The sequence below is a fragment of the Pagrus pagrus genome, assembly GCF_965226575.1.
Source record: "Pagrus pagrus genome assembly, chromosome: 20".
NCBI lineage: Eukaryota > Metazoa > Chordata > Actinopteri > Spariformes > Sparidae > Pagrus > Pagrus pagrus.
The window spans coordinates 16,068,464-16,091,042 of NC_140207.1; the positions used below are offsets into that span (position 1 = coordinate 16,068,464).

Consider the following 22,579-nt stretch of genomic DNA (forward strand, 5'->3'; position numbering starts at 1 on the left):
GTTTGGTTTTTTTGCTTTTCAGAAAGACTCGACTTACTCTAGATTAGATGTGCAAAATTATGTTCTAATCAGGTGGAGCTTTGATCTGACAAAGACCCACAAACTACTCTTTGAAATCGCTTTGTCGCTTCGGGTTAACCTGTTGTTTTGCAGATGTGCATGGTGTAAAGGAAAAGGTGTTTGACTCAGAGGTTAGAGCCACTGTGGTGAATAAAGCTTGCGAACATGGGCCAAATGGAGCTTGTCTCTTAGGACTGCCTGGCCTCTACCTCTTTTCTGTCGACACGCATCAACTCACACCTTGCCAAAAGCAAAGATTCAACTCAGAGTGATCCCTCTCACTTTTCTCCTCCTCTCTCCATTTTCTCTCTGCATCTCTGAGAGACTCTGTCTTTCTGTGTCACTGTGTGTCATTAACGCTGACTGTCCCTTTCTGTCTCATTTGCCATTTGGCAGGCTCAACAGTTTGGAACAGAAGTTGATTTGTGAGCTGATTTGGAACTGATCATTTATTCCACTGATACTAATGAATTTTATGTGACTATTTGAAAAACGCCTGTTAGGTAGCTAAACAGATCCGGCCAACCATCATTGTCTTATCAGGTGTAATAAGCAGTTTTCATATTGAGCAAATGAATTCCTGAAAGGGCTTCTTGTAAAGACAATCCCAATAAGAATCAACAGCCTGCTCTGCAGCTTTGGCAGTTTCCGACTGCTTTTAGCTCATTATTTTTGCTTACCAGGCAGTAAAACAGCAATGTCAGTTCAAATAAAACCTTGAAAAGGTTGTCGATAAAAATAAACAGTAATAGTAAACATTTAGTAAGTTTTATGCAGATCTATTTTTCATTAGTTGGAGGACGAAACCACGACCAAAATTCCATTTTACATTTCCGTTCTTAATCAAGCAATGGAATAGGATGCCCATGCTGGGTCATGCTGTTCATATCAACATAATAGAGGACTGGCCACTGCAACATATGGCCACCTGTTGAGGGTACCTCTGAAATTGAAGTGGCACTGCCACAGCAGCGTATCAACGTAGTCAACATTAACTCACAACGGGGGGGACTAAATTAATTAAGGATTCATTTCAACTGAATTTAACAGTTGTAAGGGAAATAGGTGTAAGAAAATTTCCTTTTCGACATTTGTGAGTTTATTTCGTTTATTTACTGGACTTAGAGAGCTAGTGAAATGGAGCAAACTGCCATACATCTGCCAGCTGCAGCTATTGGTGTATCGCCTCTTGAGGTACAAAGTGGTATTATGAGACAGGATGGGCCGCTGTTAGCTTGTAAACATTCTTACTGTACTTCACTAGATATCTCAGTAACACAATACCAAGGGGTCTTTAACATACTGTCAGTTAATTATATGAATGTTTTGAACCCAAATTCTGGCCATATCTTACACTTTGCACCTTTAAAACATTTTCAATACATCTGGTTAGGGAGGAATGAACCAAAGTTAACCAAGAACTCTCTGTGTCACAATAAGTTTATAGTTACAGCAGATTATTTAATTTTAGTAATAATGTTAGCTTACATGACTATTAATGCCACAGCCATCTCTGATCTCTGTCTTCTATCTATCTATCTATTTTTAGGCCAGTCTGCTGACATGCCCCTTGATGGTGTTAGTCACTATTCTGACAGGAGAGTGATGATCTGTGACGCCCCTGATTTTCTCTCTTTCTATTACATATCTTAATTTGCCTCCATGGCCCTGTCTCTGTCTTATTGTCTGTCTCTTAAATCTCAGAAATAACACTTGGAGAGCTAAGAACATGCAGGACTTAAACCATGTTACCAGGCTACTAAATAAGCCAAGCGTACATTCAAATGAAAATGCCAAACAAATTTGAATTGATTTTCTCTGTGAATTTGCAAGCAATTACATTATTTAATCAGCCTGTGTGTTGTGACTTTCTCTCTCTCTCTCAAATTCATACAGTGTCTACCTCTCTTTACACTTGTCTCCTTTTTATATTTCTCTGCTTCGGAAGCTAATGGTTATAAAAGGCCGAAAGTAAAAAATGACCAATTACCTCTAATATTTGAATCAATTAGAGAACAGTTGAATGATTTCCAGAGCAAAACATACAGTTCTCATTGTTAAAGGTCAAATGGAGAAAATTATCAAGTTGTGCTAGTGTGTGGACTGCTTTTCACTTTAATTTTTATTCAAATGAAACATTTTTTTTTTCCGATGTAAGAGCAAATGGCTCAGACAGACTTAATTGTGACCTTGGAATATTACAATATTTAATAAAATGATAATATTCTAAAATTCAAGGGAAACAGTTAATAAAGTAAGCAGAAAGAATTCTGTTTGAGTTGATACGGATAAAGTGCATTTAATTGATTTCTACTTCCATATCTCTTTATCTAATATCTTTGCATGTTATATGTTGTCAAAGGGTAGATTTGGAGGGCAACACCTTCTATACTTAGTTGGACATTTTTCTAAAGGGAAGAGTTTAGACCCACGTTTTTAAGGTGACAAAATGTAAATCTGCTTTACCAAAGACACAAATCCTCACAAGCGCAATAATGTTGATGTGTTATACTGTATGAGGGTTTTGCTGTCTAGTATTGCTGTTATTATCACACAACTGAAAGTGGAGAGCCGTTAAAAAGATGAAAAGGGATGCCATGCAATGGTCCCTGTCAATCTTTGAAGGGATAAAACATATATAAATGTACCTGTATGAATTTCTACAACACCTAACTTTATTGCTAGTACATCAGGTGCGCTAAAGAAACAAAACAAACATAAACAGATGATATTTAAATCAGAATAATAAGCGTCTTTGTGCAAAGGCCTAAATTATGCTGTAATCTGCTCCGTGCATCAGCAAGATCATCACAGGATAGGCGTGATGAGCTTTGCCGGCGGCACTCCTGGTCACTCTTAAGATGCTCCAGCAAAAACCCAGAGAGGCTGCAGAAGCCCGCGGGTAGCAGGGTTGCTATAGAAACCACTGAGCCCACCAGGAAGCCAAGATGATCAGAGATACCAGAGACGGTGAGGGGTGATGTCACACGTGCAAATACTGTACACGCATAGATATATAGTACAGTTATATCCGTGCAGGCGTGGTGTGTGTTTAATGCAAAGAGGACACATCTGACACACACAACATGAAAGTCTCTTAATGTGTCAGGTTAACTAGTGATCCCGAATCTCTGGATGTGGTTAGCCTGAGTGAGGCTCACTCATTAGCACAGTGTGCTGTTCAAAGCCCAATGCAAGCCTTTGATTAGATCATCTCTTCTGCTGCAGTATTTCTCTCCCACTCTCCTTCTTTCTGCAGCCTTTCTCTTTTAAATACACATTCATTTCCAGTTTATTCCCTTTACTCACCCATGCACTGTCTTTCCTCATTAGCCTAATTTTCTCACAACACACATTGGCCTTTGTTAATTTAATTATATGTAAAATTACTTTACACAACACTTAAAATAGAAAAAGAAAACTAAATTGCAATAGTCTCCACAATAACACAGTGTAGTTATGTATGGCAGCTGTACAGCACTACAATTAAATTATATATAATTAGATCACGTGAATTCCAGCTCATGATATACACTTGTAATCACTAATTAACGGTCTCAATCAATGACATAACTTAATGGTTCAAAAGGTAATTTAATACTTAAGGGCAAACTTGACAACAGGCAGACAGTGTCAATTAGTTCTAATTGGTGCAACAGGCTACAGGCGTTTTACCCGTACCCTGTTACATCACTTTAACATAACCTCTTGACGTGCTCTAAATGAGAACAATGTGATGGGAACAGACCACAGTAGAAAGGCTACGAGAGAATGCAATTAGAGATGAAAATGGGCTTCAGGTAGCTCTTCACAAACAAACAACAGAGACTCCAACTGAGCATAACAGCACAGGTGTTCAAATTCATGTGACTTGATAGAGATTAAAAACGCCAGTGAACCTTGCAGTGATTTTGTCAAGCAGGTGGGGAGAGGTTTCACCACCTAATATCACCTCTTGGAGAAGTTTTTATCAGCACTCACCGATGAGTTCCTTATTCCTGATGTCCAAGGCCATGTTTCTGAGAGCGGTGGCCACGGCACAAACCACCTTGTCATTGTCTATCCTCAGTAGCTCCACCAGGATGGGAAGGCCTTTCTCTTTACGCACAGCAGCCCGGATGTACACCGACCACTGACAGGGAGAAAGCAAGGAGAAGACTGTTACATAGTGAAAACTGGCCAGTGTAATTTAATGCAAACAAACAAAAATTTTGTGCATTCAAATCCAAATAACAAACAATATCATGGTGCATTGTTCTTTAAAACAGGAAGATTGTAGAAGTCTTGTGAATACGTATATATATGTAATATATGTAGAATTTTAAAAACCTAGTTTTTCCTCTTCTCAGTATTGTCCAGTCTGAATGATTGTAATAAATCTACTTCTTGAATTAATTAAGAAGGATGCAAGGTGTCCACTGAGACTTTTGCAAATAAAAGACAAAAATATCAGAACTATTCTTCTTACTTGCTTGCGACACTATTATTTTTTTTTTTGGTTCACCTCACACTGTGGACATACCTGCGCACAGTGAGATGGGTTGTTTATATTCCATGCATTTTTATTCTTCCACTGCCTTCTTGTCACTATACTGACTATTTTCTTCCTTTCTTTTTTAAACCAGAGACGGACTGTAAATACAGTGGTTGCAGTATGTAAAAAAAGGAGACAGACGAAGCACAATGGATGAGGTTGAGTGGGAGATGTTATATTCAGGGGCAATATGAGAGCAGCTGAGACATAACACTGACTCACAAGTGATATACTGTAAGAGGGAGAATTATATGAACCATAGAGAAGAGTTTTGAGCTTGGAGACCACTCTATCCTCCCTCAATAACTATCAAGGTATGCTTAAATGGACCACTCGACCCTTAACGGCTCAAGTGGTGCTGCCTTGTGTGTCAACTGAAGAAGACTGGGGCTGTGTTAAACAGCACCCAGGAATAGATATCAGCAAGTGAAGTGTAAAGCTAGAAGTTTAAATGTACCTTTCTGGGGTATGTTAATGTTAAAATGCAGCATTGTTTGACCAAAATGGGCAAACTCTGGTTTGTCATTTTAGGAATTAATTCACCCTTAGAGGGAAATGATCGTATGTCTTATCCAAGAGCTCAGCTGAGTGTAGACTGTGCCAGCACTACGCCAACACAGCTCCTTTGGAAACTCAGCAGCACTATTCTCAAAGTCAGGAGAGGGATCTTGCTTAGAGGAGACACAACAAAGCATACACACAGACACAGACACAGACACAGACACACACACAGATGCACACACACGTAGTAAGGATCCAAAATAGAAAATGCGATTTCATGAAGCCCACCTGCCCCCCATCATTTCCTCCTCCTACCTTGTCTTTCTATAGCCTCCTCTTCCATTTTCCACTTTCTGTGTTTCCATGTCTCTGTCTATTCCACTACCAATGGAAATACTCACAGAACCAAAATCAGACACACACACCTCCCACACACATTTACAGGACCACAGAGACATCCCTCTCATCCACACTGTCTGCCATCCCTCCTGAGCTCAAATTTTTTACATACATTCAAAGCAATGTATCCTTTTGATATTTTTGGACCACATAGACGTTTCCATCAACATTCCCAGATTACAACCAACAACATCCAGTGCAGATTCATGATTTTAAGGTCATACCAAGGTTAGGCTCTAACGTTTTGTGCCTTTTAGCCTTATATGCTGCTCCATCAAGGCTAACGCTGCCCTCACTAACACTCTCCAATATGACTGCGTGACTCATACATTATTACCACCTAGCTGCTTCCATCAGTCAGCTGCCATTGAACCCTGGGTATACTCCCTGGTGGGTTTGAGCTCGGGGCCTTTACATTATTACAGTTATTGTGTTCCTACTAAACAATATTATTTACTGTAGAACACATACAATCCTTGTAAAATGGAGTGCTCAAAATATTTCAGAGTCAGCAGAATGGTGTAGCAACAAATAGACAGTCGATCAGTTGTAATAATTTTCTCTTTCAGCTGTTTATTTTCCATACTTTGAACCAAATCAGTCTGTGAATTTTAATAAAGACAGAAGTGAACCTCTCTTTGCATCCTTCCTGATATTAACCACTTGGTGACATTTTAAAAGGCATTCGCCTGCCATGATACATGTATTACTCTGCAAGGTTATCCTGAAAAATGAACCTTCCTCAACCTCTAATAATCACTCCCAAATTATTTAAAACTCTAAACTAAAACTCAACCACATGTATAACCTCATCATCGGTGCTGTCCCAGACAGTCATGGTCCATACTGAGCATGGACATACCACAAGCACTAGTGTGCCCTCTTGCAAGGTGCCACGAGCAAATAGTGTAGCTGAAGTGCCTTCTTACAGGGACTGAACTGTGGAACAATCTTCCACTTAGCATCAAGCTATCAGAATCCAGAGGAGTTTTCAGAGGTCAGGTAATGATTGTGACTAATAAGGGAATACTAGGACAGGCATTGGGAATTTCATCTTAAGGTGGTTTTGGATCTTTATTGTTCCTTTTAGAGGAATCTCTAAATCTCTAATCTCTGTTGTTTGACATCAGGGACCATGTTGGACTCAAGTGTTATCACTTATACATGATATCCCTTGTATTCATTGTCTTCTATACCCCAAAACAAAATTAATCAATCGATTTATCTCATTTTCAATAAACAGAAGCAAAACGAGTGCTTTATTCTAGACTAATTCTATGGGTGGTCTACTAATGTTACTAAGGCAGAGGACTTGTCTAGTATTGGCTCATTTAACTGTCTGGGCGCAGAGCGTTCCTTGGCTACATGCTGTGACAGTTTCTAAAAAGAACTCAGTAGCCTACACACTATCACACATTTGCATAAACACATTTATGTACATGCACACACATAATCACAGTTGTTTGTCCTACTTACAATGTGAATACAGTGTTCTATCTACACAGAAAAGGTTGTGTACACTGTGTCTCTGTATTTAGTGCACAGTTGAGTTAGGACAAGCTCATAATGAATCCCTTCCTTTTAAAGTAATAGAGACTGAAATGTGTATAAACACACATTTACAGTTTTCAGTGTTTACCTCATGCTCTATTAAAACACAAGTGCAACAACTGCAAGAGCAGCATGAGCTTCAATTCTACATCACCAGGATAACAGTAATTTACTGTACTCTGACTGAAAGTGGATTACACTATATTTACATGATTATGATCCTGGGCTCCTGCAACCACATTTTGCATGTGACAAAGATGCTCAAGTGAAGAAATAAGACGGCAAAGAGCTTAAACTCTAACTGTTACCTTCCAGCTGCCTGCGGCCAGGTTCTGCAGAGCCCCGGCTGCTCCCTCCAGGGTGTCGGGATTGGAGCATTCAGACAGCAGGGTGAGGTAGGGCTTTACGATTGTGGGGTGCCACAGCATCTGAACCCCTTTAGGGGGCTCTGCCGTGTCTGGAAAGGGGCCCACGCCGTCCCACTGTGAAAGAGGAGACAGTTTGGGACACACTTGTTATGTTAACTGGTATTAATGAAACAATGTTTGAGTAAACACACATTTCTTGGAGTTCGTTTAACACCAAACTGAGAGGCAGTGTTTTACTGGCTTTTCTGGTTAAAAGGTCCTTGAGTAAACCTGCACATCACTGCAGGAGGTGAAAAGTTAAACCACTGGAGGTTAGCTAAAACAAGATTTTCAGGGGGTGTTTATTTACATTTTTAAAGGAGATAACACTGTCAATTCACTTTTCCTACTCCTACCATTTTCTTTTAGGAATCAAACTGGTTTCACACCTGTAATATTCATGATATCTGTGGTTAATCATAACTATAATAACAGTAATTATATTGTATATTTTCATGTGCATATGTCAAGTCAAAATGACTGCATGCATATCTAAAAGCAAACTGCATCTTCCCCCAGGACACCCTGACATATTAAAAAGTCAAAGACACACTGCGTAAATCGCTCCTTGTCAACCTGCTATGTCAGAGAGAATGGTGATGGAGGGGAGACGTGGGAAAGGGGCAAAGATAAAGAGATAAGAGATGCGTTTGAAAAGAGAGACTATGAGAGAACGTTTCACTCCTACATTTGCTTTGATGAATGAACCTGAAGCTCCACACCTTCCTTCCCATTTACCTCCACCCTCCTCATATCCTCTGCTACACTGGAGTCCTTTGATTTTTTTAAATCTCTTTGTTGAGTGACATGCCCACACCTTTTTCACGTTGCCATGAACCTACTGCCATCTCACCTTTATTTCTATTTTTCCTCTCTTTTCTCTCCTGTTTGTTACTAATATATTGTCCCCCTTTCTCTCCTGTTGACTCTCTTTAACTCTCTCCTGATTTCTCTCTTGCTTTTTGTCTTGCTTGCCTCCCCCTCTCCCCACTTTCTTATTCTATTTCCATCCTTCTCTCTCCAGTTCTCAGTTTTTCCTCTCCCTATCGACCTTCTCGGTTTCGCTTGACTGCCTCCCCTCCTCCCCTTGTCTCAAGGTAAACTAGGCGAGTGTGCGTCTTGAGAGAGGTGCTGTGGAGTCTGTGTGTATGTGCACATGTTTTAATCTATACATAGATCCTCTGATCATAAAATCAAAGGCTTCTTACATTTTGAAGTGTGTAGAGGCACTACAACAAGAGGCATGAACTTTTCCACAGCAGAATATACTTTCTGTTATCGAGAGACACCCTACATACTAAATATCAATGTATAATGTTAATTTGTTTATCTTAAATTCTCCGACGATTAAGCGATCAAACATTTCCAAATGTTTTTGTTTCAGCATGAGAAACAGCTCCATATGCAGCCTTCGAAATTTATTCCATACTGTTTTTTTAATGATTATATCTACACACTAAACCTGCCATATTTACTGTAGCTTAACCTCTACACTGCCTGCTGTTGGGAAATTGATTAAATTGTTGTGTTGTTGTCATCGTGTTTTGCAATGCCAGTGAAATAAACAACACATTCACATTCACATTCAAGCTCTCACAGCTGGATACAAACGATGGTTATCTGATTATCAAGTGTGAACTATAGATGCTCTGCCATCTTTGCTGTTGGGTAACTATGTGAAATATTACAGATTTCAGCTTTAACAAACACAAATGTTGTTATTTCATTGAAACTTCCATTGTGTTGTTTCCAAAATTGTACTGTTTGCTCCAAGAATTCATACCAGACAGCAGAATCTTAATCTTAAATGAAGCAGACATCCGTACAACATTCATAAGAGCAAAAAAACCTGTGTGTGTCCATGAGGAGGGATTAGGTCCAGTTCAGGCTCCTGTGCTGCTCCTTGGCATTGACTGTCTGACCCTCTAATAAATGATTAAGGAGACTACATTTCAGTCTAACTGCCTGTGTCTCTTTCTACCTCCTGTCTGGTTTTTACAGAACATCATTTCCTCCCTGTCTTCCTCCCTCTGACCCAGTCTCTTGGCTCCTACCGCTCTGTCAGTCTCTCTGTGCCTGTCTCCGTCTCAGTAACTACTGCCTCTCACTCTCGTATTTGTGGCGAAGTGTATACCTCTGGTTTCCTTATACTTGGTAGTGTCTGCATACAGCTCTGCCCGTCTTTTTTTCTACACCTTGATGTGTACCACATAAAAAATTTAATGCAAACAGATGCATACACTAGAGTTCTGTGAAGTTCTTGTGACTCAGAGAGCACTGACTGTTTTGTTGTGTAAAGCTTTGGTTTTGGGTGGGAGGAAGGAATTCTCTTCTATTTCTTTTCTCTTAGGTGTTTGTGTGTGTTTAAATGTTCCATGTGTGTCCCATTGGGGAGAGTGAAAGACACAGTGTAGCCAATGTGTTGCATTAGCCTGGAGAGGAAATGGCTAATTAATCGATGGAATAAAGCAGAAATAAAGCTCTTGGTCTCGGGTTTGGTTTGGGCCAATATCAGTGAAGTAGTGAAGTCGGGATGGGGCTGAAAGATGCAAGTACGGGTTGTGTTTGTGTTTTTTTTTTTTGGCCCCTGGACAATTCTAACATTGATGCTCAAAACCTAGTTTGAGTGCGCTGGAGACTGGTCAGAGTCCACCTCTACCATAACTGCCTGATAAAGTATAAAATATAAATAAGGTACACATGAAAGTAAAAATCTTGATAACTGAGCAGAGAAAGATAATGAGTGCACATTCTTCCATACAGGGCAAAAGGTCTCACTCAATATTTTGAGTATGAAATGATGTGAATCATATGCTATGCTATATTACAGTGAGCTGATCTTAACCCAATGGAACTCGTACCATGCTCTTCACCACCGTCATCATCGCAACCACATTTTTTATTCACTATATCTCTACTATTTTCTCTTCATCTTCTATTATCTCTTACCTGATCGGCTCCCTTCTTTTTCTTCTTCTTCTTTCCCCAGCAGCCAGAGCTCTCTCCGTCGCGGATGTTGGCGTCACAAAGCAGGCCGTCCAGCTCCTCCAACCCCCCCTGCTGGCCGTGGGACGTCTCGGCAGCCAAGCGGTACGACAGATTCCTCAGGATGCAAACGCAGTTCTCTACCGTCTGGAGATAAAGAGAGTTGGGAGAGATGAGAGATGAAGTGAGGTAGTGAGGAAGACAAGGTGGGGAGAAGGAAGATGAAATGAAAAAAGGGGGGCATTTAAATGAATACAGTGAGAAAGTTGAGGTGGGAGATTTGTGTTTGATGCCATTTAATGAAACATACCGCTTGAAAATACAGCGCAAAGTCAAAGCATGCTAATAAAAGCCACCCACTCTCACACTTTTACTCCATCGCCCTTCCACCCCCACCCACGAGCCAGACAGTTAGAGAGAGTGAGAGACAGAGAGAGAGCCATAGAGAAGAGAGATAATCTCACAGGTAATACACTCCTGTATTTTGTTAGCTCTGACTTTGAAATGAGATTAGAAGAAACTCAGGTAAATGAGGAAAAATGACAAGCCCAATATATCCTATCACACCCCATTAAACACCAAGTTTAGAGGCAAACACGCCAGCCGAGGACCGCGTGAGAGTGTGTCTGAACGAGAGCAAGCTGATCCTTACAGTGAATGTTGTTGTAGTGTGTGTACTTGCATGTGCATGTATGCGTGTGCGTGCTTAGTGTCACTAAGAAATGGGAGTCATCGAGTCAACAGAGTGGAAATTAACAACGACAAATCATCAATCTTCTCTCTGTCTGACCGTTGGTTCACGCAAAAAACAACAAAGGAGTGTAATTGAACAGCCTCAAGAGACACAACAAACAAAACCACGTCTCACTCCAGCGAGCTGCAGTCATGTCTGAAATTCTATTCACATGCTATTATAGAATGAAAAAGGAGAAGTTACATTTTATTTACAATTTAGGTAGACATTTTCGATTTGTTATTTCACATTTAGTCAGTGTGCTGTTCTTTCCGGCTGCATGGTTTCGGGAATAAAAGGACTGTTGACTTCGGTGTTAAAATGATTACATGGTGCTTGTACGGTAGTCTCCACAGGAAGGTCAGAAGTAGCAGCCCTGAAAACAGAAATCCCGCTATAAAAACTGTATAAAAATTTATAAAAGACAAACTAATAAAAGAGCACAGTCGTTGAAAGGTTTTCTCTGTATGACCTTGTGCTTCTTTCCAAACTGTGCTTTTAGAATCTGCTTGTCCCTCGCACTCTCTGGGACACTACACTGCATACATTAATGGATGTGCAGTAAAAGTCTCCCTGCAGTGGCAACCACATTTAACTCAAGCTGTTAAATATCAACATCACGTAATCTATGAAATGTCAGCATTATACTTATTGTGTATGTCGAATGATGTGCTCAGTCTATTAGGTCTTACATCATCATTTCAAATTATCGTATCAGTTAAGTTAATTGGCTCAGTGTGCCAGTACATACTGTGAAACCTCTTAAAATTTCTCTTAAACTTCCTCATCTCCCTGCAGTTCCTTACAGTGTAATAGCAGTAATCTGTAGACTGTGTTTAATGGGACAATAGACTATAAAACATAATTGTCACATTACATGTAGTGAATATTCCTCTGATCTTGTGCATTTCTATCTGGCTTTGTGAACATGAAAGGCAAAGAGGAGAGAGCTGATACTATCGGGGTGATCAAAAGTCCTGAAGAATCCTGAGTGGTGGGGAGCGGATATTTTTATGAGAGCACTAACAGAGAGAGAATTGATTATTCCAGTATACAGCCATATGAACTGGTAGATAATCAGTTAAAGAATCTCAGCTTGGGTTTTCTTTATAATTTCTGCTTTCTTGTTTAAGAACATTGATGTTACAAATAATATACACAAAGTCTTGGTAGAGTGGACATACAAGATATGAATCATATGTTGCTGACTTCTTGAGTATTTTTAATGATGGACCAGATAGATCAGTCTGCAAACTAAACAGGCCAATGAATGGACAATGTGAGGAGGAGGTCATCTGCGCAAAGCAGCTTTGCAAATGAGAAGAAGAAGACAAAGCAAGAAAAGAAGTGCAAAATGAGAATATGGCTAATGTGTGTCGCTATTTCAACAGTGACCACTTTCTGGTTCATCTGCCAATCAGTCACTGTTACTGTGGTGACAGTAGTCTTCCTGGTAACTGCAGTCAGACGGCAAAGAGGGGCGGGCGGTTAAACAGTGATTAAGGATGGTCATTTGGAAGGGCTGGGAGACAGGGAGACCTTGAGAAGTCAGCCATCCACGACAGTGTTTATCTAGTATTGACTGGCCCCCACATACTGTCTCATGAACACACAACATGAACACATGCAGAAAAACACAAAGTGAGTATAAACCCACTCAACTTTGACTACCGGCAAAGATAAATTGGCAACAAGAGGTGCTGCAACACTTTGAATTTAAGAGCTTTAATTTGCCCTAAATAAAACATGTTGATGAACTGCGCTCTCCTTGAGAAATAAAAATTATTCTTCCTTGTGGCTGTGAAAGGAGGCCCATCAATTGTATTTTTTATTTCTATTTCTCAACTCTCGCAAAAAGAGAAAATGAGACTCTTCTTTTAGTCTGAAAACACACTTTTAATGTACAGTATGAAAAATCTTGCCCAGTCTGGATGGAGATGGAAACACATCCAAGAGCATTAATTAATCTATGCAGACTTTTCCCCTTACAACTGCCATGCACATTACATAAACACAAGCTAAGATTTTCAGTCTCAGACGCACACACCTTGCTGTCAATCTCGTTGCTGCCCAGAGAGGTCTGGATGACGTAGAGCAGAGCATCTGTCAGGCCATCACACTCCCTCATCCTTCGTCTCGCCTCCTCACCTGCAGAGCTTACATTCCTGCAACACACACGCAAAGAACACTGGTCAGAGTATGTGTGTACAGTATGTGTCTGTGTTTGCTAAACAGAAAGGGGAAAACAAATGGAGAAAGAAAGAGAGTTAGTGAGGAGGGAAGATAAGACAGGAAGACAGATGAAGGAAAAAGAGAAAGCCGGTAACGAGAGGAAAGACAGTGGCAGAGAGAGAGACGGAGAGAAAGAGCGAGAGTGAGAGACAGATACCAGGGAACCTGGCAGCTCTCCCTAAACTAAACAATTGAAAAGGGAACATTAAAATTCTGGATACATCTCAATCTATGCCCCGAAGGCTCGCTTCAATCTAAAGCACTTGACTTGAGTCCAAAAAAAAGAGAGGGGGGAAAAAGCTGCTTTAGTCAGACAGTCGGTGCCTGAACTTCAGAGCCAATACTCACACCAACGCTGCTTTGATAATCTGACAATATTGTTCCGTTTATTATTAGCAGCTTTGCTAATATGATGCACAGAAATAATGAATTCAATTTTAATTGAACTGGAGGTACAGGTGGGTGGTGTTTGGGTTGGATTTGTTTGGGATTCAACGTGGAGCTTCAACTCAGTACCAGACAATGACTCATTTGCCTGCGTCGATAAAATAAACTGAGGTGTGTAGCATAAGCTAGACTGAATATTATATTTCCTTTGCAAATCCCTTTTGGAATTAACACTTTCACTCTAATACTTATGTTAATAAACGTAGGGACACGCATAATAAATTGCTGTATATAAGGGCTGCATAATTAATAAAAAAGTAATCGAAATTGCAATATGGCCGGGAGCAATATCCAAATTGCGGAAGCTAACATTTTTGATTAAGGTAAAATGTGTGAAAAAAACAGCATTACAATAAAGTACTGGAGTGCTGTAGAAATGCTGAGGCATACACATTTTGTTCTCCAGATGTGAGAAAACATGTCAGTTTGGTACTGCCCGTAACAAATGTGATGAAACATGAAAATGATGCAAAAATGATCATTCCCACTAACTGAGTATCATATTGCAAACATAATATCCGTCAAAATAATTGCAATATGATTCTTTTTGTGCAGCCCGACTACATATGATGCACCCAAAATCAACATTAGAGCCACACCAAGCATAGTGTATTGTGTGTGTGTGTGTGTGTCTGTCTGTGAGTAAAGAGACAAATCTATACACTTAGTCTTAAAGCCTCATTGTCACAACCACTCAATATATTTCCCCAGCATTGTCACAATCTGTAAAATCAATTCCTGTCAATTTAATTCATGTTGAAAATGTAAGGAAAAAGAAATGTTGCACAGTATTACACGATATTGTCACTATTAGTGTAGTGATAGTAATACATTGTTCTGGATAGGCACGTTCACCTCGGTGGATGATTGCGTAGAGATTTAGAGGTTATTCACTACATTACATCCTCTGGTGGCTATGTTGGACGGCTACAATTGTTGGCCAGCATGATCATACTGAAAATGGACAAATTAGCACTTAGCTGACACAATTACAATCTGACTTTGTGTTTGGATAATGTCGGCTTGTTAGTTTATGAGATACTTCACCCAGTAGTTTTAAGCCCTTTAATGTAATTTGACAGAGGCTTATATTATGTGGCTTGTATAATTATAGCTATATTTCAATGTTGATATTATCAAACTAAAAAGCAGTTTTTTGTGGTTGACTCCTGAAAAACTGACAATTAGTGAAGTTCGCAAACATTTCAATGTCATCATAACTTTCCATTTTGGCCCTAAGCTACAATACAACTGTCTGAATAAACAGGCACGGCTTTTATGTTTGTCATGTCTCTGTATTTATTGGTTGGCTGGCACATTGAACTTTATTTGAGACCAATACAATAAATGAACCCCCACTATACTTTTGATAAAGGATATGGGCGTCAACAACTGGCAAAGCAGAGCGCAAGAATGAAAAATAAATCAATTACAGAAGTTTGATAACATGAGTTTAAACATCTTTTTTGAAAGGCGAAATATCTGTAATAGAGGTGTGAACGAGGAGACAATGTGATGGTATGAATGAATAAGTTCATCCATCACAGTGGCATAATAAAGAGATCACAGCTGTTTCACTAGTCTATGAGATGAGGTCAATCATTTATTGTACTGATGACAAAGAAGGAAGAGAGAGAGAGGGGGGAAGACACAAGAACTCAATTAAAACTTTGCGTTCACGGCTCTCCGCCTCCAAGAGAAGGTCAAGTCATTTTCACCCACTTTGAATGCTAATGGGCAAACAGGCCCACGATGGAAAACCTGGGTAGCAGAGACACAATTCTCTGTCGAGTCGATATAAAACAACGGAACAGTGAAAACACTTCACCTTGACTAATGTTTAAGCACCAACGACAGGAGGTGGGTGAGTGAGAGAAGATGGATTATTTATTGCTTTAACGCTCAGCCTTGAATATGCAGACTTTTACTGAGATTTCCATCAAGTTTTTTCATCTGCGCCTTATCATGGATGGTGGAGGCACCTGGCTGTGCCACATAAATGGTCAACTAAGAAAACTTTCAAAAAAAAAAAAAAAGATGTTTACCTGCATAGATATACAATATTGAAACAAAATGAGTGTCGACAAATGCTTAACTAAAAAAAAACAGAGGAAAAAGCTGACATTTAGCGACCTTCTGTTTCTCTACTGTAAATATTTTCACCTGAGGTAGTCATAAAGACAGGGCCTAAAGTGTGACTTAGTTCTTTGCTATTCAGGTAATTTATAGTTATCACAGTATTTAATGCCCTTTTACACCCAAATAGGGTGCTGTAGTGAACTAGATGGCTATGCTGAGTGGACGAATTACTTCACGAGGCTCTTACTTGGGTGATGTACTGTATTGTAAGTAATGCAGCATGAGTTATAACCAACAGCATGGCAGATGTGGAGCTTGTGCCAAAAAAGGAAACATCTTTAATATTGTGTTTTAATGGTGCAAATGGAGAAAGTCAGAGGCTATTCAAGTCTGGCTATATACTGTGCAGGGCATTTAAAAAATTGGGGAAAAAAAGATGGTGATTTGTAATTTTATTACCCTGTTGTCTAGTCCTCTTAAAAAGATTTTTGGGGTGTTATAACTGTTTAGTTTTGCATAACCAGACAACCTCATGCAAGCTTCAATTTTTAATTAAAACGAGTTTGCATCTACATGTCCCATTCTCGCCAAAATTGTATTCAAAACATGCTAAAAATAAAAGATAAGAAGTTTCAGAAGTCCTACATCTCCATAACAGCCATATGTTTTTCAGACAGAAAATTATAAATATAGACCCCTGACATCACGTTAAGAGGTGCGTTAATCCAGTCAGGTGTAGGAAGTTACATTTGTCAACTGATTTCCTGCATGGCCTCGCCAAACAACAATGAGCAAGGTCAGATTACAATGGAATCTATTAATGGCTGTGTCAGCTTTAGTGCTCCAAGAAATTTTAAACTAAATAGGGTAATGGAGATGTCTATCCACTCACAATATAATCAAGGTTCCTGTATTTCCACAGTGTTGCAGTATTACAACATGATTTACTGCCATGCCATGCACATTTCTGCGCAATTTTTTAAATACTTAGAAATGAAAATGATTCTGATGCTGTATAATGTCATGTCCATAACTGCATCGGCTGCCTGTTATGCACTGCTTAATAGCTTGTGTCCATCTGGATACACAGCCATGGAAAAGCCTGCACAGAGCTGCCCCATGGATTCGAGATGAACACTGCCATGTGTGTGTTTTTATGTACATGCAAGAAATAATGTGAACGTGCTTGTGTCTGTTTTTCTGTGTGTGTGTGCTTGTTAGTCTAGTGGTTCTGTAATGAAGCATGAGATATTGTGCCTCTCTGTAACACGCCTTTCCTTCTGTGCCAGTTATTGACGAACACAGTGAGGCCAGGATTTCTTATGCAGAAAATAGCCTGCTAACTTTTTTTTCTGGGTGTTGTGTGTCCTCAGGCGTTCTCACATCTTGCTGTGTTTCACCACAATTTTCAGATAATGCAAGCTTGTTTGTTTGAGTCCTCACTCTAACATAAGGGATTCATGGACCCTGGTAAAATAATCTGTGCGTATGGTAATCGATCAGAGAGGGAGAGAGAGAGAGAGCATATCAGACGGCATATTTCATAAGAAGATGAAGGATGAGTATGGGAGGTGACATTTTAAAGCAAGGTGTGTGCGCATATGAATTCTAGCAGCACTGAAAGGAGGCATGTGAGCACCTACACGCTGGTTTTCAATTATTTCCATGTTTGTGTGTGTGTGTGTGTGTGTGTGTGTGTGTGTGTGTGAATGCCCTTAAATCTAACTGGTAAATCTCTACTATTTAACGAGTCCATTACAGGCTTACACCTCATCCTATCTGATGTCACTCCTCATTAATTTAGTCTAAGTCATTAGCCTGCATCGTTAAATAATTACCTACAGAGCAAAAAGACACACAACTTGATTAAACATCCCATTTAGAATTTAACATTGTTATTTTAGCTGCAGTTAACTAACACTGAAGTGCTATGGTGCCAGTGATAAAAAGAAAACCATTTTACAGCTTTATTTTGGAAAAAATAAAGCGTTCTATCCCCCGTAATGGTTTTAATATACAGTAATTTCTGTCTTCCTTAAGTATGATAAACAGTTGGCTTAATCGTACTGGAAGTTTTGGGAGGACACATGGAGAGAGGTGAGCATGAGGCGTCTTTCAGATAAACACATTTAAAAAGAATTACAACATTTATTGGAGTGCTGGTGGGTGAGCATTTTAAGAGTACATAAAGACACAAAAATGTCTTTTATGGAAGAAATGACAATAAAAATAAAGGAATGAAGAAACTGAAAAAGTTGACTTGAATTCAGTCAATAAAGCTGAAAGGAATAAAAGATATAGCAGAGTTGAAAAACATTTTGTTAAATCATGCCTTTTAGATCCCAGACAGCCTTGAAGACTACTGAATCTATGTTATATGAGTACATTTCAAAATATTTTGGACCGGTGACCATTTACAGTGGTTTTTACAGTAAAGGACTCAAGTATATCTTTCATTAGGTGGGGCTTAGGAGTTAGAGAGCTGACCATGAGAGTCCCAGCTTTGATTCTGGCTTCTCTTTAAGCTACAAACTATCTGCTTTGATTGATTGATTTGTTCCATTGCACCAAAAACAAAAATATCATCTGAATATGGCATTGCACGTTTGTATATGCCTAGTAGTCTCTTCTCACAGAGAACATGTCTATTGTGAGTGTAGCATCGTAAGCAACGTGATTTGGTAGGCAAATTGTATTGAGTCAATAAACTCAGCTGTTTGAGATGAGAGTTCTTTACACATTTGACGATCCATACTGTCTATTATAGCAACTATGCTTTAACAAAACCACAAGGAGAATGATTGGCAATAATTACGGGTGTAATGATAACGCAAAAAGTATATACAGTCAGTGTAAAAACATCCTTTATATATCATATAATGCAATTTGGAAAAGGAGCACCCACACATAAATGGGCAAAAGTTCACTAACAAGCATCCTTGTATCTGGAGGAGCTGAATTGGAAGTCATTTAAGGATAGAAAAGCTGAACTTGTTTTTCACCAATTACACTTTTTTAAAAGATACTACTAGTCAGGTTATACATTTTTCATTTGACATTGATTTTCCTTCCCTGCGTGCAACAGGAAATTAGTTGACAGTCTCTGAGCAAATCACATGTTGGTCAGTTTGTCGGTTTTAGTCGTTTAAAGATACGTGCAACATGTACAGGAAAAGATGTGGATATGAGTGACTCTCGGACAGATGGCTCTCTAATGTTGCTCAAGGAACAAATGACTTTGTCTCAAACAGCTGGTGTGTGGTAGCTCTGCACAAGTGTCTGACCGTGTGTGTACGTGTGCTAGTGTGTGTGAAGAGGGCACAGGCAGCACAGGGTCATCACCAGATGGCACACACATGCATACAAACCAATTAATATCAATGAAATAAACATGGAAACAAACTCATTCATGACCACGCACTCCTTATTCTTGATTCATCTAATAAGTCATCCTACTGCTCTCCCACATCTGTGGGTGTCTGAATGGAAACAAAATTAAAGTGTTTATGAGTCTGTGATTGTGACAAGTACAGAAAAACACACACACACACACACACACACACACACACACACACACACACACACACACAGAAACAGTGTGTACAGCGAGGAGACAGCAGGTTTTTTCTGGCTTGGCTGTAAACCAACAACCTGCAGGGAGGTAAACAGCCCCTGAATGGAGGATATGGAAGCCCCTCCACAGGAGACCTTGTGTCTGTTCTGATAACACAGTATATGTGTGTGAGAGAGAGTGTGTGTGTGTGTGTGTGCGCGCTCCCACCACCCTATTAGACAACATATGGGTCCATCGGCATCATTAACTGCTTGGCCCACATTTAATATATGCACACATGAGCACACAAACATACATGAAAACACATACACGCGCATATTCACACACTAGCCCACACACATTTACACACTAGAACACACCCAAAATCGAAAACACCTGATGCCTTGACACCAGTTCATTCCTATTATGATATGCAACTCCCCCATGCCAGCTGTGATTTCTGAGATTGATTCACACACATACACCCATAAACAAGTGCACGTGTTGCACATACACCCTAAAGCACACATGTACTCATACACAAACAAATACACATAGATAGGCAAGTGCACACAAAGGCTTGTACACACGCTCATGCACAACACATACACACAAGCACAGACAGTGAAGGGATAATGAGAGAGGTGAGAGGTCTGAAATTGAGCTGAGGTACACCGAGGCCTGAACATTGTGGCCTTGTGTCACTTTAACCCCCCAGAACTGATAGTGGGATAGAAAACAACCCTGGAGAGCAGCAAAAACACCTTCATTACTCTCTGTGTCTCAGCTCCCTTCTATGAGATCCTGTTAGTCTCCCCTTCTCATTGTTCACCACTTCTACATTCTATCTGTTCTAATCTTTCCAACATTCAGCCCTCTTCTTCTCTTCTCTCCTGTCCTCCTTCTCCTTTCCGGCTTTTACAATTTGATCTGTAACTTCGCGGTGTGGAGCAGTGTACTGACAGCATCATTCGTCTTCCCTTGCATCTCCAGAGGTATACACACACACACGCACACATGCACTCACACACAAACACACACACACACTTAAGCCCTATAAACACCTTAGTGAGTCAGGAAATAATAAACTTGACATACAACTTGAAAGTCAACAGACTTCACTGGCAAAAAGTGATATCTTTATCTTAAAAGTTTAAGGCAAAACAGATTGCTCTGGGATAAACAACTAAAAGAAACACAACAAATATTCTGACTCTTATATTAAATTATCTCAATCAGCGTAAGTCATCCATCTGCTGCCTACTCAAACTAATTAGTTTCTCCGATTTAGAGACCCACACCTGCATGGAAATTTCACTCCACCCTTACCAGTCCCTGTAGGCTATATTGCCTTTTAAACTATGTTGTGCAGCGCCAGGTTTCCCAATGCTGTCTTTAGTGTGTGTTGTATTGATGTATGGGTGCCTCCTTTAACAACTGACTTTAATGATTAGAGTGGCTGCCTTTCAGTAATTTTAAACATTTCAGTAATGTCACTCGTGGCAAATATCGTGGTGTATTTAAGCAGCTTAATTAAAAACTGTAGTCATGTACTTGCACCACTGTGGTTTGCAGTCGTGTCGTGCATGACCTTAAACACTTTACTTTCATCAGTTCCGTCAAAAGAAAAACACACACCACAGTACAGAGGAGGTGAATTAAGTTTGTGGTATGCAAGGAATTGAAAAGTGACTTTTGGAAAAATAAACTTGTCAGCCAACTCTTTCAAGTCTGCCTCCATAGATTCCAAGAGGGATAACAAATGTGTTTTCTCTCTGTGTGAACTTACACTTTAGATTCACTGACATTGTCTGGTGTAATGATTTTAAAACAAGTTACACTTAACCATTGCCAAAATATGTCGAATAAAGTATTTACTGGGGATATTACTCAACCCTTGACATGGGAAACATGTAATCAAGAACCATTTCAGCTCATTTGGCTTTAAACAGCAAAAACATCCAAATAAAATGTGTACAACCCGGGTCCCGGCTTCATTGATTATATTTCAACTTTTTTTTATTTTAACTTAAATGACTGAAACCACACATTAACAATAATCCAAGAATTAACATGAATCCCACATATTATAGGCAAAGATATATTTGTGAAAAAGTCTGCCCACTAGTCCTCATGCAATCATGTGAGCAAGCTTACTTATCGTTATGCCAAATCTTTACCTCTTCAAACTGCAAATATGAATAAATATATTTCATAGATATTACACAGAATACTTCATCATAATAACTTGCCTTGCAAGATCCTAGTTACTGTATATCCATCATTTTCCTTCTTCATATAACAGTGGCTCTCTCTAAATAAAAATTCTTTGTTGAGTAAAGTAAACTTTTGGACTATCCTCTAAAAAACCTGAACAAGTTCAAAAGGTTGTCATTCACATCTTTCATACAGGTGGAAAAAATATAATGCAACCCACATGCAGATAAAATGATACAAAACAGCCTGGAAACCAGAGTTAAATCAGCACTGCTCCACTCTGACTCGTCCCAGCAAAATAATTGCTTTTAAAGTTTTCCCAATGTAATATTTATTGCAACTGCATAGCTATTAGTAGAATGAATTAGATCAGTACAGGTGTTTGTGATATAGAGTTATTGTGTATAATTATCTTGTCCTGTACTACAGGCCCCCATGGCAGTTCCTGTGCTGTTCTATTAGAATGCTGACAACAAAAGGAGAAGTTTATAACAAAGAAACTTTACAGGATTTTACCTTCCAAACACTTATTTATGCTACACTGTCCCTAACTGCATTCAAGTAATAAACCCAGCACTGCAAGCTGTAGTTAAAATGTAGATTACAACTCCAAGTGGTTTACTTTGCAAAACAGCAGATCCTCTGAGATGGAGTACAAAATTATTGCAGCAATCAAACAGAAATGGACGAATAACTATGGTGCTGTTATGTTTAAGCTATTTTTACATGTGGAAATGAATAACAATTGATATAGATAAGTGCCAATGTTAGATCGGTGTCTTCCCACTGACTGGCAGAAGATGTACATTTGACTCATCAGCCAGCGGTAAAATACTGTAAGTGTTACTGAAAACCATTTACAACTATGCAAATATCCAACA

General features: G+C 39.4%; 1 protein-coding gene across 3 annotated transcripts in view; it reads right to left on the bottom strand.

The window, feature by feature from the left end:
* Positions 1 to 22,579, bottom strand: part of ctnnd2a (catenin (cadherin-associated protein), delta 2a) — a 256,428-nt gene that overhangs the window by 35,868 nt on the left and 197,981 nt on the right. For all 3 annotated transcript variants that reach the window (XM_084340351.1, XM_084340349.1, XM_084340350.1), the window contains exons 16-19: positions 13,218 to 13,335; positions 10,402 to 10,584; positions 7,354 to 7,527; positions 4,042 to 4,192 (exon numbers count right to left, since the gene is read on the bottom strand). In XM_084340351.1, coding sequence (XP_084196477.1) covers positions 4,042 to 4,192; positions 7,354 to 7,527; positions 10,402 to 10,584; positions 13,218 to 13,335 — 626 coding nt within the window. The remainder of the gene's footprint in view (positions 1 to 4,041; positions 4,193 to 7,353; positions 7,528 to 10,401; positions 10,585 to 13,217; positions 13,336 to 22,579) is intronic.